Source organism: Apteryx mantelli, chromosome 10 (genome assembly GCF_036417845.1).
Source record: "Apteryx mantelli isolate bAptMan1 chromosome 10, bAptMan1.hap1, whole genome shotgun sequence".
Classification (NCBI taxonomy): domain Eukaryota; kingdom Metazoa; phylum Chordata; class Aves; order Apterygiformes; family Apterygidae; genus Apteryx; species Apteryx mantelli.
The window spans coordinates 6,042,345-6,058,838 of NC_089987.1; the positions used below are offsets into that span (position 1 = coordinate 6,042,345).

The 16,494-nt window shown below is 39.3% G+C and overlaps 2 protein-coding genes across 2 annotated transcripts in view; both read left to right on the forward strand.

Moving 5' to 3' along the window:
* The window catches only part of PKD1L3 (polycystin 1 like 3, transient receptor potential channel interacting), a 43,204-nt gene extending 35,155 nt beyond the window's left edge, over positions 1-8,049 (forward strand). Inside the window, exons 37-43 of the mRNA XM_067302881.1 lie at positions 955-1,088; positions 2,013-2,140; positions 2,482-2,642; positions 4,034-4,244; positions 5,687-5,788; positions 6,947-7,078; positions 7,939-8,049. Of these exons, the coding sequence (XP_067158982.1) occupies positions 955-1,088; positions 2,013-2,140; positions 2,482-2,642; positions 4,034-4,244; positions 5,687-5,788; positions 6,947-7,078; positions 7,939-8,049 (979 nt within the window). The remainder of the gene's footprint in view (positions 1-954; positions 1,089-2,012; positions 2,141-2,481; positions 2,643-4,033; positions 4,245-5,686; positions 5,789-6,946; positions 7,079-7,938) is intronic.
* A 548-nt stretch (positions 8,050-8,597) lies between these two features.
* GCSH (glycine cleavage system protein H) lies at positions 8,598-16,169 on the forward strand. Its single transcript, XM_067302436.1, has 5 exons — positions 8,598-8,742; positions 12,724-12,803; positions 13,649-13,712; positions 15,318-15,449; positions 16,040-16,169. Exons 1-5 carry the CDS (start codon positions 8,613-8,615, stop codon positions 16,135-16,137), a joined length of 504 nt encoding a protein of 167 aa, XP_067158537.1. The 5' UTR covers positions 8,598-8,612; the 3' UTR covers positions 16,138-16,169.
* The last annotated feature ends 325 nt before the right edge of the window (positions 16,170-16,494 follow it).

Here is a 16,494-nt window from a genome sequence, read left to right on the forward strand (position 1 = left end):
TAGGATTAATTTTGGATAGCATCCTCAGTTTTGCTACTGAGGATTATGACTGGCTACCGTAGATATTATTGTGGGGGCTTCAATGTAATTTATGTTCTTATCATCTTGCTCCATGTTAGGAAACAATCAGGGTCCAAAGTTAGAATCTGTTTTACTAACTTACATATGTGGATTTCTGATTTACAGAAATACAGAGATAGAGAATGCTGGAAAACTAATAAATCAGTCCTATCAATACAGTATTATTCCAGTGCTGGATCTAGTCTAGCTTTTAATGTCTAAAGTAATGAATTTTTAAAGGGGATGTCAAAGGTGGTAAAAAAATAATTTAGCCTAAATCTTTCTGTTTTCAGATCATAGTAAGATCTCCGAAGCTTCTTTCTCTCCCTCTTTAGTGTTTACACTCCCCAGATCCTTGCAGACAGTTTTGTGTCCACCTTCTAGTCATCATTAAAGGAGGAGAATGAAAGAAATGTTCCTGGAAGTAATCTCCTCTGTGTTAATATGAATAGTAACAGGAAAAGTGAAATAACAGGAAATGAGGTCTTGAAATCCAGGACTTAAAAAGAATTTGGCTGATAAGGGACCAGAGGTAAATGAGCAGGAAGTAGTACCCCACAGGGCTGGAATTCCAAACTTACAGGTAATTTACATGGTTTTGGAGAGATCTGTACAGGAACCTATATGAGGTAAATGAGCCACTTACCTGAAATATTGCAATTTTAGCATTGGCCAATATCAAGTATCTGATTCTCCAGAAGATGCAAAAAGAAACATAGCGCCTACACTGATAGTGCAAATATCCTCTCTCTTCTTTAGACTTCACAGACCAGAAGTCCTCTGGAATGTCTGGTTTGCCTTTCCTCTGTGATAATGTCCAAACACTCCTATCCCCTGTGTAATACTGTTTCTCTCCTGTATGGGTTAGATGACTGGCTATACATTTTTTGGCAGAATTCTCCAGTACCTTTTCAGCAACGTCTGGCTAGACACCTTTACAAGAGCAGTGTTCGTTGAATTTACAGTCTACAATGCCAATGTGAATCTTTTCTGCATCGTAAATCTGATGTTCGAAACAAATGCTTTAGGTGAGAGCCTTTTTTAACTTACACATTTCAGAAGACAGCAAGCAATGCATCTACAGGTTGGATATTTACATGCTGTCAGTGCTTACCGAGTTCTTGATTCAGTAAACAGAAGTTTGTTAACAACTCTAATAATGGCAGAATCAATAAAAAAATTACAAACCATTTAGAAGTTGATGTAGATATAATACTTATGGAGTGCCACAGTAATGCAGACCATAAGGGCATATTTTATGTTTGCTCATGCTGTAGTCATCTGCTGCTGAAGAAAGCACAGTACTGAAACTTAATCTCTAAAATGTACACAACAGGAACAAGAAAAATTGGTTCCTAATTATTTCAGCTAATCAATACAGTATTAAGAAAAAAAGCACAAGTAACAGAATCTGTCTTTTTTGTTCTAGAAACTTACAAAATATGGCTATGTAATCATTATAATATGTCATATAGATACAACAAAGAGAATAATGAAACTAGATTCTTGCTTGAACAGCATACAAAAAGTTTTAATCTGAACCGTAGCCTCCCTCAGGTCTGTCGCAGTATGGCAAAATGGCCAAACCAGACCACAGAACTAAGCTAATTTTCTTTTTAGAATGAGATTCAAATTTACATCTCCAGATCCTACTGTCACATTTTTGCATTTGTGGTCAAATCGAACTCTGCTCTGCTGGGATTACTATTATAAAAGAGAGTACTAGCACTCCAGAAACCATTGACTGTCTGAAATTCCTATTTGAGGAAAATTTGAAAGAACTCTTCTAAGGCTACTTACATAGTCAATATAAATCTTAGTCTGATAGCCTGATTCAGTCTCACATTGAAGTGAATGTGAGTATAGGGGTCTTACTGGTGAAGTAAATTGTTTGAATGAAAACGGAAAGATGTAATTATTAGAGCACTGAGGTGAATACTGTTATTTTTTAGGGGCCTTCTTCACAAGTGCAGAGCTGCAAAGTATCCGGCTTTACCCGTACACCAACAGTCTCCACATCTTTGTCATTGCAGCAGAAGTAATTTATTTCTTCTTTCTTGTCTACTACATGGTAGTACAGGTGAGATCCAATGGGAACTTCTGGTGCCAGGTATCATATTGCTTCTGGTTCTGATCTCATTTACAAATACTTCAGGTTGGTACTTGACTTCGGTAGTGCTGCTGCTGACTTGCCCCAATGGAATATCTGAATCAGACACTACATCTTTATTAAAACATAGGAAGGCAACATTTTATTTGGCAGGAATGCTTCTTTTGAGAAAGAAAATGATAAATCAGTGCAAGATGTAGTTATATGGATGTGCAGTAGTCTGTTTTACTGCAGAAGGGACAGCCCTAATCTTTAGAGGTGTATTGTATAATATGGAGCTGGAGACTGGAACAGTGAAACTGTTTTCACAGGGAAAACTTATGAAGACTCTGAGATGGAGATATTTCCACAGCAAGTGGAATCTCCTGGAGCTGGCCATTATATTGATTAGCTGGAGTGCCCTGTCAGTGTTTGTGAAGCGGACAATCCTAGGGACCCGAGACATCAGCTACTACCAGGAACACAAAGAGGAGTAAGTATTAATGCTAGCTAGTCCGTTCTTTGTCAGTGCTACTAACACAGAAACAGGTCACTTTTCCCAGACAGCAGCTTGTCTGTGCTAGATAACGCTAGCCCATATGTCTATATTCATGAAGCGTGTAAGCATTTCAGGGCTTGCATGTGTGTCAGCAACAGGATTTTCTGTTTTGCTCTAACAAAACATATTGCTCTAACAAAATCCAGCAGACTTGAGCACCAAGTCTCCCAGCCTAGCTGCGAGTTCCCCAGCTGCATCACCCTCTTCTGAATCAACAAGCCTTTCTGCTACAGGACATGCAGCCTGATAGCACATAATCTGCCTCACCCTTTGTTGTAGATAACCGTTCGGTAGAGGACAAAAATGGCTTATTTTATACAGAATGGAAAACAATAATGTCTGTTTAAAAAATATGGTCAAATGGGAAAGAGATCAAGGAATCACAGAATAATTTAGGTAGGAAGGGACCTTTCTGGGCCTCTGCTACAATCCTTTGCTTTGGTGCTAGATCAGGTTGCTCAGGGCCTCGTTTGTTGAGTTTTAAGTATCTCCAAGGATGGAGGTTCCACAGCCTCCTCAGACTCCCATTCCAGCACTTAATTACTCTCATGGTAAAAAAATGTTTTTTTCATATCCAGTTGGAATTTCTCTTGCTGCAATTTGTGACTATTGCCCCTTGTCCTTTTGCTGTGCAGATGCAAGAAGTGTCTGATTCCATCCTCTCTATAACTACCCACGAGGTAGTTGAGGACAGCAATTAGATGCCTCCTTAGCTTTCTTTTCTCTAGGCTGAACAAACCTAGCTCCCTCATCCCCCTCTCATATGTCCTGTACTCCAACCCCCTAACTCTCTCAGTGGCCCTCCACTGGCCTCACTCCATTTTGTCAGTGTCTCTTTCACTGGGGGACCCAAAACTGCACTCAGCATTCCAGACGCAGCCTCACAAGTGCTGAATGAGAGGAGAGAATAATCACTTCCTTTCACCTGATGGCTACGTTCTTGCTCATGTAGCATGTATATATCATATATGTATATGTCACATGCTACACTAGCATTACAGTTTTTTAAATCTTTTGGTGGTCATCTCTGCCATAAAAAAATTAGCTGTCTTTAACCTGTGACTAACTGAAAATCAGCAGCATTTGGGTTATACCCTCGACCCTCTCTCAGCTCTGGCTAATGCTGATATAAAACCCTGCCATGTGCTACTGACCTTTTGTCTGCACCCAGCAGGAAGTATGGAAAGAAACATTCAAGCAAGAGCTCAAGTTAGCCCTACACTGAAAACAAGTCCAGAGTGATTGGCTTTTCCAGTATACTCATTCATGCAGTGCAAAGGCTTCTATGTGCATTGTTTAATAAATCTTTTCTTTTTTCCTAACAGCTGTGTAAGCTTTAATGAAACAGCAACAGCTGATGCAGTTCTTGGCTACCTGATTGCTTTCCTAGTGCTTCTCTCCACAGTAAAACTGTGGCATCTACTGAGGCTCAACCCCAAACTAAACATGATCACTTCAACCCTAAGGAGGGCCTGGGGTGATATCTCTGGATTCATCACTGTTATTGCAATCATGTTCCTAGCCTATTCCATTGCCGTGAGTATCACTGTGGTTTCTATTGTTTGCAGTCTACATCCAGGTACTTGCAGATTGAATGACTTGTTCCTGAATGGTGAAAGTAATATGGGTTTGAAACATAAAACTAAATAAAGCTGTCTATATAAATCTTAGGTTAGCAGCTTGATGGCTGCAATATACTGCTTGAAGTCTGATTCTTCAGTGTAAGTGAAAGATAAGCTAAAATATCCACTTGTCTGTTCTTTGCAAATTGAAATTTAGAACATGTAATAGTTGTGATAAAAGAGCAAAATATAGGGAAATTCATTTTCTGCATAAAGCTCAAATCAAGGAGAACATATGAAGTACCATTTTCTGTTTGGCTGTTTTTTAAGTGGGAAATAATTATTTTTCCACCTATTATAGGAATTATGTAACTATTATGTAAATAAACTGTTCTTTTTCCTTCTAATGAGATTAAGAAATTATTTGACTGCAACTGTTTACTATTTATCTGAAATGTTTTGTATAAATCTTCTGGCAGAGGGATGTGGGAAATTCAGCACATCTCAGTTGCTAAACCACTGAAAAGCTTTAGCGGAAACCCTCTAAACAAGATCAAACCTGTAATGTGAAGGGCAATTTTGTGACAAACAGGACCTGCTGCAGCCTCTTTCTGCCTGACTTCCTGTTCCTAATCTCTCCCTTCTCCATCAGTGACACTCTCACAACTAAACAGCTTTAGGCACTAATGTGGCCACAAACTTAACAAGTAAAATAAGTGATAAGATTTTGTGTGGATCAGTTCCATTGCCGAGCCTGCTGTCACGTCATGCAAGTGCTGGAGTAGTGAAAGAGGGAGGCAGGAATATGTACGCAGGGATGAAAGAAAAGGTGAGACTGCAGCAGCCCCCATTTAAATTAGTGTAGGTTATTGTGAAGCCGTGTCCTGACATTACAGACACATGTAGGCCCACAAGATATATATGAAGAAAATAACTCCTTGGTTGCTGAGTGCAAACAAGCAAGCTACATATTTGAAAGGGTGAGTGGGCTATGTACTCACAGGCAAGTGTTTGTAACTGTGATGAATTTAGTCAATTATGCAGAGATAAATCTGCTGCTTCGGAGGTGGGCTAAATTACTTTCATGATTTTGTCATGCCTTTGCAGTTCTTTTACATATCTAGTGGCAAGCCGAGCAGGCATAAGACATTCACACATCCAAGAGATAAAAGAAAAAGGTCTTACAGTTAAAGCACATTCAGGAAGTGCAAATCCAGTTCTTATCTCTAGCCTAGACATCTTCTATGACCTTGTCAGGTGTCTTCCCTGATTATATACAAAAAAACGCACCCCAAAAATACTTCATATGACTCCAATGATAAACTAGGAGAGCTTTCTCCAAATATAATAGTCACTAGCTACATTTGCAGCAGGTACTCTGACTATGGTGCAAGATATGTCTCCTTTCCCCTGCAGACAAACCTGATATTTGGCTGGAAGCTCTACTCCTACAAAACTCTTTTTGATTCAGCAGAGACAATGGTCAGTCTTCAGCTAGGAATCTTCAACTATGAGGAGGTAACATCTCTAACTTTGAGAAATTTATTATTTGTATCATTAGCATCTCAGATATCCAATCATCAGATATGCTTTGAACTAGCAAATGGAAAGACTTTCAATTAGTGCTAGACAAGAATCTAATTTTGCAAGTTCTAGAGCCTCCTAAAGCAGACACCCTTTCTCAGTAAGACTAGAAAAGGACATTAGATGAAATATATCTCACGTCCCATTCTGAACATCAGTATGCTCACAATGAACCTTTCATTGAGAGAGGTGCTCGCATTTTAACTAGGTATGTTGCTTACAGACTGTTGGAAAGGATGAAGCAATTCCCTTAGAAAGCTATAGGCAGAAATGTGAGTGACACTCTGCATTCGTTCTGAATATTGACCCATCAGCTTCTCAAGAAAGGCAAGGCCTTCCACAACAGAGGAACTTTGTTACATTTATTTTTATTATTCTTGACCTTTTCATTAAGTTCTTTCAAATGTTACAATATCCTTCAGACAAATCTTTGTGGATTAAACTAGTTTTCAGACATCTCTGACTGTGAAGTCCTCCCTGGTGGATTTTTTTTTTTTTTAAATACCATGGATCCAAAAGGGTATGGGTATGTTTTTCACTTCTACATCCCACTCATGTTGCTAATCATGAAAATATATTCCTATGTTATAGCTTACATGAAAATGAGGTTTTTGAATTTCTATACAATCCTTAGTTGGTATGTGTCTGTGACAGTACGACTGGGTTTCTTTGTAAAGATACTACTAAGTAAAAGCATATAGAGATTTCATCTATACTTTGGTAGCTGAGGCATGATGGAGCTTAAGCTGTTTGTTCTGTGAATAAACAGATCTCCAGGCTTACCAACTTTCACATGAAACTTTCACACCATTATATTGACATGCAAACATTAAAAAAAAGAAAGATTGCCCATATTCATATATCATATAAATAAAAATATTTTATCCTTTTTACTATACTGTATCAAAGTATGAAAATGACTAAAGGAGAAAAATATATGAGTATGTAAATATATAAAAAATGTATATAAAATAATTTATTAGCCACAAGGATTTTCAAAATGACAAACTCCTTCTTTGAGTGTTAAACTGCTTATATGTATACCCTTTTGCTATAACCAAAATATGATGCCTTACCTTATTAATACTACAGGTCTTGGACTACAATCCAATTTTAGGCTCCTTCTTAATTGGATCCTGCATCATTTTCATGACATTTGTGGTGCTAAATTTGTTCATTTCAGTGATTCTGGTTGCTTTCAGTGAGGAGCAGAAGCATTATCAGGTGTGTTCATCTAAGCTCTTCTGTTCTTTAACATTTCTTGTGCAGTGCTTACTCATGACTTAGGTGTTTCACCAACCGATGAAATGCATGTAAACTCTGTCTTGCCCTTAAGAAGTCAACGTTTACACATAAAGAACACTTCAGATTCTGCAGATTCACACTGCCTGTTTCCATTCAGATGAGCCTCTGTTCAGAGTTAGTACCAAATCTTATCTGTAGTCTATATTACATTCACATACTAAATCCAGCCAAAGAAGAAGAAAAAACTTGGGCTCGTGTCCTAGCTTCATCAAAATCAGTGCCAAAACTACTAGTGTCTTCATGAGGACTATACAGCTCCTTTTAAAACATCACTCTAAGCATCTGACCCATTCAAGTTATTGATAGCATGGTGTGAAATCCAGCTTAGCACTACGGTACTGTCCAAAAGTCCTTAATGAATACTTGACTTTGTAAATGAAGTCAAGGGAGAAGAAAGCAAAAGAGATTACCAATAGAAAATACGATATGCTTGGTCTTTCTCATTTATGGCATCTAGAAATGAGGGGCTGCTAGTTGTATATACCACTAGTCGTATGGCAGTTAGCTAGCGAACTCCAGGCTCCAGTGGCAAGATTTCCGCAGATTTTGACAGAGCCAAAATTTCTTCTATTATGTACATATTCACCTACGGGCTATCTGGGACTTTTGTCTTGATAAAAATATTTGTGTGATGTTCTGCTTTGGCAGATATTCACCCTCTGCCTAGAGTGAAGGCACGTCAAGTATAGATTTTCTCTTGTAACTTTGGTTTCAGCAGAGACTGTATAGGTTTCTGGTCCATGTGTCCTAGTAACTTATTTCTGTTGTAATTCTTTTAGGCTTCAGAAGAAGAGGAGATTGTTGATCTAATGCTAATGAAACTTTTCAGTTTCTTTGGGATTAAATGCAAGAAGGAAGAGAAGCCAATCACTAATGATCAACCGGAATAACCTGTCAACAACAAATTGGTAACCATAATGAAAACCTGCTTTGTTCACGGATGAAGGAGTTTACTTTTTAACTGTCAGCTGCAGTGGCTAGACTTCGACTATAGCAGCTTCTGACTAAAATGCTGCCATTCAACCAATAAACTTTTGCTGCCTGATGTTATTATGGTGTACTAGCTGAAAAGTAATGCTAAATCTAAAATGAAATGTCCCAAAGTGCATCCTTCCTGTAGACTTAGCACCTGTATTCAATAAACACTAAGCGTCTGTTGCACTGTTTGGCTAACACCCATTGCTGTGTCAGCGAGGCGGCATCCAAAGATGGCGATCCAGTTACCGATCTATGATTAAAGCGTCCGGAAAGGATTTAAAACGTAACGTGTGCCGGCGCTGGGCTGCAAGTGTGCCCGAACTGCGGGCGCATTAAGGGCAGCGCGAGCAGGGCGCCGGCCCGGCCTGGCCGCCGCCGCGCGCGCCCCGCCCCCGCCGCCGCTCGCCCCGCCCCCGCCCCGCCCCCGCCGCCGCTCGCCCCGCCCCCGCCGCCCGCGGGAGGGCGCGCGGCAAAGATGGCGTTGCGAGTGCTGCGGCGGGTCGGGCCCGCCTTGGCGCCGCGCCTGTGGCCGCCCGCGCTGCGGCCGCCGGGGCCGCAGGTGCCCGCGGCCCGGAGGCTGGCGACCAGCTCGCTGGCGCTGTCGGGTGAGTGCGCTCGTCGCCCGGGGCGCGGAGCGGCAGGTCCGGCGCCAGGGTGCGTGTCCCCGGCGTGCCTGGGGCCCGCTGTGGCGGGAGAGCGGGCCGGCGCCTGCGGAGGGGCCCCGCCGCCTCGTGGAGGAGCTGCGGGGGCTTCCGAGCGGCCGCGCTGCGGGCGGGCGGGACAGGCACTGCGGACCGCCCGGGCCGAGGCGGGCGCGGGGAGACCGCGGCTGCGCTAGCGAAGCCCCGCTCCTGCTCGGGCGCGGAGCTAAGCGCCCGCGGAGCAGCGGCTCTGAGCGCAGCCTGCAGCCGGCCCGCTGCGCTGCAGCTGCTGCCCAGGTCACTACCTGCGTTTGTCTGCTAAGCTGTAGTTTACTAACGCACGCCAGAAATTTGTAACGGTAAATGAATTCTTAAGCGACTTTGCTGTCCCGTGTACAGCGTGATACGGAAGTTTACATACCTACCTGCCAGGCCCTAATGGGATTGGCAGAGCTTTGTATACAGAAGTACTTTATATTGATACATGTAGTTCAGCTGTCCTTTGCAGATAGGAGCCACGTAACAGCCTGGGTTTGGGTGCTGCAGCTCCAGTGAACTATTCCGCTCTCGTACTGAGCCGTTAGGATTACAGCAGAGCAGCCATGCGAGGATGAATGGCGCTCAGGCTGCGTGGACTCAGCCGGCTCATCCAGGCTAGCGGGACGCACGCAGGGGTTGTCTGTGTGAGAACTGGAGCGCAGCCTCGCAAGATGGCTGAGCCTGTGAAGTGGATCCCCATGGCCGAAAGGGGCAATTGCTCTCTCCCTGCTTTTGGTAGTGCAGTTTCACCTATCCCTTGTTTCGGTGCTGATGCTCCTCTGATTTCTCATCCCGTGAGAAGCTGCTTCACTTCCCTGAACTGCCGGAAAACTGACCTCACAGCCATGCTGCAGTCTGAGCTGTCAAAGCTGATCTGAGTGCTGTCTGCCTTCCATTGTGTGGCCTTGTTCCCCTCCTGGCCCCCACCAGAACCCTCACTGAGCGGGCTGAGTAAGGAGAAAATGAACTCGAGGCAAAAGTGGATAGCTGCTTCTTCAATTAGCATGCTGAAATAGCTTGCTGATGGATTCAAGGAGCATCATCAACAGTACAAGAGGGGCAAAAATGTGTGGATGGCAAGGACAGGCCTGCAGCAGCCCCGCAGTTAGATTGGTTCAGGCTGGCAGGAGATCTGAGCCGGATTTTCAGGGCCTTGGGCCTGTTCACATTAAAGCAGCTTGGGTCAGTCTAACCAATGCCTGTGCAGTATAGCTGCACTAGTATTAAGGCAGAAGATAGACTTTTGCATTGGTGCATTTTTGCATTTATGCAGTTAATTCTGACAATATCTACTGCTGTCAAAACTTGATTTGAATGAAGGTTAGCCACAGAAGTCTGAAAACAGGATCTGTAGTACTCTAGACAACGGAAGTGCAAAGGAGAAGGTAGGGCTGGAGAAGAGAAGGAGAATACACTATAAAAGCAATGTCTACTACTAAGAATAAGTCATTAATTTTCTTCCAGATAGCATTTAACCTAGCCTCCTGCTGCCTTTGCAAGTAAAAGAAATAATATTTTTATTGGTCATTACTTGCAAATCAGATGAATCAAGAGCTAAACTTTTTTACTACTGTAATTGTTTACTATGCCCATCATTTTTCTATAGCTATAACTTGAAGGTAATAACATAAATCATACCTTTGTTTTAGGCAGAGAGGAAACATTTTGTATGCCTGTTTGTGGAGGTGTGAGTTTTACTTCACTCTTCAGGCATATCTTTATGAAATACTTAATAGAGGCAGGCTACGTTAAATGAAGATTTGAATTTAGAATGCACTAGTTAAACTGAAAACAGTCATGTTGAAGTTGATGAAGTTAGAGTAAATTCAGCTGCTCTTCTGAAAAAGAATACTTACAGAAGAGGTTTGGTATGCTTTGATATCATATTCGTTTAATCTGATTTATTTAATGTGCTGATTGCATAAGTTCAAAGTTCAAATTTTGAGATTACTTATTAACGCTCTCTAATTTGGCCTTGGATTTATTTACAGTGTGTGTTACATGGTTAGAATTTTTCTTATGTGCTCTTCTAACAGTCTGCTTTGTTCTAAATTAAGCCTGAAATCTTCTGTCTTTCTCTCTCTTTTTTAATCCTTCTTTATAAATGCATCTTATACAATATTATTATTCTACATAAAAAGGTACCAGCTGGCTTCTTTGTGGTTGTGTCGTTCTCTGTTCTCACGGTTCATTACTCATTTCCAGTGACATTTCTATTATCCATGGATTTAATGTCTTGACCTAAAATGATTTACAAGATACTTGGTTTCTTCTGTTCATCAGAATATGTCCTGAGAAATTTATGTAGGTTTAAATAATGCTAGCTGAAATCTCTGCTTTTTCTGATTGATACTGCGTGGAAAATAAACATGCAAAATATTTTGAGTAAAATGCAAATATTAAGTATACTCTGAAAAGGATATACACAATTGTCTATACTTGCAAAAATGTCTATTGTGCTATGTAGTTCTAGAAAACTTAGACCATCTTAAAAGATAAACCATTTAGAAGACTTGCTTCTGTTACACGTGCTCAGAAGTTAATGAGAGGGTCACTACAATTAAAACAGCTCAAAACATTACTGACTTAAAGTGGAAAGATTTTAGCGCGTCTATAGCAAGAACTTCTCCTTTCCTTCATGCACAAGTTTACAAAATAAGCAAGGCTTTGTCAAGTTTAGTTTCTCTAGGGAAACTTAGGAGTCCGTCCCAGAGGAGAAGCCCAAGAGGAGAATTTTGGAGCCAAAAGGAAGGCCCAGCTGCACTGATGTGGCACTAATCACCCAGGAAGTTCAGTTTAAGAAGTTATCTTCAAGTTCTGGAATGTCCCTCGTCTGATTGGACTAGTGCTAAAAGTGAAGATTTAAAAGAAAAAAACTGGAAAGAAGGAATCTTAGTGGAAACACTACAAGTGAGAAAAAGAACAAAGCAGGCTGAAAATTCTCAGAGCAAGAAAAGTTCTGGGTCAAATGCTGGGAAGACAAATGTCATCTGTTTCAATTACTTCTCTTGAAGTTTTTCCGTATGGTTTTATAGAAAGAGGTGCTTTCAATAATAAAACCTGTCATGAATCTTACAGACCTAAATTATATGCAAAATTGTGAGATTGTTGTGAAAAGATTTAACAGGGTCTTAAATATGCTTATTTTAAGAACATCATATTAGTTATTCTGAATAGTTTTACAGTAACGGTATTAACAGAGAACAAATTCTTTTAGGTAACAGTTACCTGTATGAGTGGCCTTATTAATTTGCCCAATATTAATTGGGCTTAATTTTACATAGATCTGTGGCAACGTTAAACAGGTGAGAAATAGACCTTACAGAAAATGTCAGCAGGAGGGAGGGCAATCAGCCACTTAAAATAGCTAGATTGCAACTCTTCACTGCAACTGATGGCTCTATTTAAGTATGCAGTACCTTGAATGAGATGTTGGAATGGTCACGTTTTTCCAGCATGTCATTCACACTGTCCTTGTTGAGAATAATAAAGTGGTTGGCAGAAATAATCACTGAACAGGTTGGAAAAGCCACTAAGCTATTATGCAGATGTGTAACTGTAAGTAAAGTACACATATGCACTTTTGATTTATACTTCTGTGAACTAGAACTACTCCTTTTGCTCCTGTACTGTATCAGTCTTTGTGATTACACAGGAACTAGTAATGCTATCAGCAATACCCCTAGTAAGCTTCTGTTGTGCCGCTGAAGATGTCATGAATGGAACAAAGTGCTTCTGTAATTTGCACTGTTGTCTTAAATATTTTCCAGGAAAAACAGACAAAAAGCTAACCTCAGTAAAAAAAAAAAACAAAAAACAGCAGGGTTTAAACCTGCAAATGTATTATTGTATCTAAGCAAGCAACATGTCATGTACTTCTAAAATACCAAGTTTGTTTCATTTTAGCCCGCAAATTCACAGACAAGCATGAGTGGATATCAGTTGAAAATGGTATCGGAACAGTAGGAATCAGCAATTTTGCACAGGTATTGATTTTTTTTTTTTCCTCCTACCCAAGCTTGCAATATTTACTTATACATACCTGCTCTTGTCCTTGCTCTTTGGATAGATACTGTTTTTTTTTTTAATTATTATTGTTCTAATTGCATATACTATACACTGAGATTTTGGACTTAGAGCTATCACATTGTTTATAAAATTAATGCTACTTCAGCATTCTCTGATAAATTCTTAATCACTTCAGATCAAGCCTATGGAGAGCTGAACTTGATAAGAAACTTAATAGTTCAGTTGAATTTAAAACCTCTTTTATCACTTCAGTTTTTATAGACTTTCAGAACACATGGTTATACAAAGAAGTTGCCATGTACTTTTCAGGCCAAATTCCACTTGAATATGGTGCAACTCCTCTGGCTAAAGAACAATTGTGAATAGAAATACAATGTGGCATATATTTCTTAATCTAAGATAGTGGTGGTCAGGGGTTCTTTAAGAAGATCAGATATTTTCTCATCCTGCCTGAAGGAATCTCTATATAATCCTTATTCAGCCTTAGGATTATTAATACTGTAATAGATAAACAATAATTTGGCATTTGGGGCATGATTTTCATTACATTTTAAAAGATATATATATATGCATATATATACATATATATACACATATTTTTTTTTTAAACAAAAAAACCCAAAGTGATTTCCATTATGAATGTGTAATCCTTAAAAAGAATGAGAGCTAAATTGGGTGGGAGGAGGCAAGAAAGGGGGAGAAAAAACTTGTATACTCCATTGGTTCTGGAGTTACTGTATCAAATATCTCCTACATACAGTTTCTTTAATGTATGCTTTGATTCATTTGTTTTTCTTTTAAGGAAGCATTAGGAGATGTTGTTTATTGTAGCCTTCCAGAAGTTGGGACCAAGTTGAATAAACATGGTAAGTTCAGCTATAGTTTCTAATGAAATAATTATTATATTTATCTCACTCAGCCTTTGCAAAGTTGAATTTTATGAATTAATCTTTATGTTCATTAATACCATTATACATCTTCTGGATGCAAAATTAATTCAGGTATTTCTAAGATAGACCGCGGCTTTATTTTCAGACTCTGTCAGATAAAACTAAACAAACCTTAGGCCATGCATAATAGCAGAGACAATCTACCTTTTAAACTGTGAAGACATTTATTTAAAAAACAAATACTTGAAATACATTTTTGTAATAATTCTGTTTATACTCTGCTTTTAAAATACACTTATTTTTATGCTTTGATTTGAACTTCTTGCTAGCGTTTAGGCTGATTATCTGTGATTCTGCAACTATGCATTTCATGAGTTGCAATGTAAGAAACAGTAAGATTTAATTGATATCAAGCTCTAATTTTTCTGTGAACATACAAACTCAGTAATTTCTGGTATCAACTGTAATCATAGGTTGTTCTACCCATTAGCAACTTAGAAATTGTTATGTTCTTAATCTTGCAGTTATGTAATTTTACATGTTAAAGAAGAGTGAGCATTAGCAGGTAGAAAGGAAAAGCCTATGTTGTATTTATATGGAGCGCTTGTCATTAGCCTGAGATGCTGCAGAACAAGAATATAAATTGCTGAGGTAAAATAGCAGGCCTTTCTTTTGACATCCTTCTTGTGTAATAGGTCCCAATAGAACTGTTTCAGCCAAATCTATACATTGGCTTGAATAGTGAATGTTACACAAAAGCTCTTTCTGTTTAGGACTTTAATTAACCAATTTGTAGTTTAATTTTATCAGAAGGAATTTCATTTCCATTTAGTTCTTGCTTTCCTACCAGTCTGGCCTTAATCTAATTCCAGGCCTTCCCAGGAGATGTTCTCTGATTCCCTGTGCTCATGCCTAGCTGTCTTCTGACAGCTCCATGTTCCTCCACCCTGTCTTGTTTCTCTGTGGTTTAGAGTTACTCTGACTAATGTTGCTTCAGGCATCATTTCCATAACTGCATATAAAATACAAAAAAGGGAAGGACAGCTGGATGGTTCCAATGTCGTGCTCCTGAACACTAATGGGTGTTTTCCAATGAGTGCAAATGTAACATTTGATAGTGTTTCTGAAGAAAAATGGAGACTCCTGAAACTGTGGCTGCATCTGTTCTGTAGACAAATTATATAGAGAAAGGTTTAAGTGCTACACAGAAGGCATATTTAGACCTGTTGCAGCAAGAGCTGGATGCAGCTCCTTCTAACCTTACCTCATATCATGCTGTAGGGCTTTAACTAAAGGACTAGCCAAATATAAGACATATCCATCCCTTCTAATAGTAGCCAGCTACTATTATAATAGCTAGTGTTATACAAGTTCCCTAGAATAATTGAGGAGCATAAACTTCAAATTTAGTACTTCTGATCATTGTCATAATATTGATGACTTCAGTCTCTTTGAAAGTTTCCTTGTTCAATATTAAGGCACTTCTTTCATTGGCCAGGTCATCATCAGAGTATCTGTCTGCAAAACTAAATCATTTCATATATTCCTCCTAGGAGCATTAAATCATATTGTGTGTTTCAGATGAGTTTGGAGCCCTGGAAAGTGTGAAAGCTGCTAGTGAACTCTATTCTCCTCTCACCGGAGAAGTGACTGAAATTAACGCTGCCCTTGCAGAAAATCCAGGGCTCGTCAATAAATCTTGTTATCAAGATGGTAAGATGTCATTTTTATCTTTCAATAAAGAATACCACCTGGATCCTGACAGTGTTGCTTGCTATCACAGATAGATATGTGATTTTTAATTCTTCAGGTTTAATGGTGTGGAGGATTAAAATGGAATGTATTGAATATAGCTCAAGTCCAATAAAATTTATAGCATGAAAGCATTATTGTAGTCTTGTCTTTGCTGCCAACTTTTTTGCAATGTTTTCTTTTCAGACATAGATTGGGGTTGAATTTAAATTTCCCTTCATTGCATTTCCATTTTTTGATCCTGTAACAGCTCAAGATACTGGGTGGTCAGGTTTTTTTACTCTCTCTAAATAGCATTTCTTTAATGCCACTGACAGAGACGGTACTGCTTTAGATAACTGGTCTGACTCGGGCTATTTCTTATAAGAGACTTTTTCTCAAGTTTCTAAACATTGTTTTGCTGGCACAAGACACTGAAGTCCTGCTGATTCTACCACAGCATTACAGAACTTGTATGTCTACCAGGGCGTATTTTTCTAAGGAGGTAACATGAAGGTCTCTTTCTTGTAGGATATTGGCAACTGTGTTTCTTTCTAATTTCTTAACTACAGGTTGGCTTATCAAGATGACTGTGGAAAACCCCACTGAACTTGATGAACTGATGAATGAAGATGCCTATGAGAAATACATAAAATCCATTGAGGACTGAGCTGGAATACTGAAATAAACCCATATAAAATATTTCAGTGTAGTTTGTCATAAATCAGTGGAGAAAATCCAGTTTTGGCAACCTGAAAAATACATCACTTATGATCCCATATACAAAAGAAATAATTGCAGTGCTAAAATGTTTAACATCTGCAAACCGACTAGGGCTTTTTCTTATTCTAAATTGCCTGATTTGTGTAACTTTGAGACTTCCAATCTATGCTATTTTGGAAAGCAAAAAATATATTTGTTGAAATAGGTACCTCCCAAGTGTCATTTGACAATCAAATTTAATATATAACAGCCTTAATACATTAATATGGTAACTCTGTAATAGGCATATGACTTATTTTGTGTT

Coding starts and splice junctions, on each gene's coding strand:
- GCSH (XM_067302436.1), top strand. CDS start 8,613: ATGGCGTTGCGAGTGCTGCGGCGGGTCGGGCCCGCCTTGGCGCCGCGC. Junction 8,743..12,723: donor CAGCTCGCTGGCGCTGTCGG/GTGAGTGCGCTC, acceptor GTTTCATTTTAG/CCCGCAAATTCACAGACAAG. Junction 12,804..13,648: donor GAATCAGCAATTTTGCACAG/GTATTGATTTTT, acceptor TTTTCTTTTAAG/GAAGCATTAGGAGATGTTGT.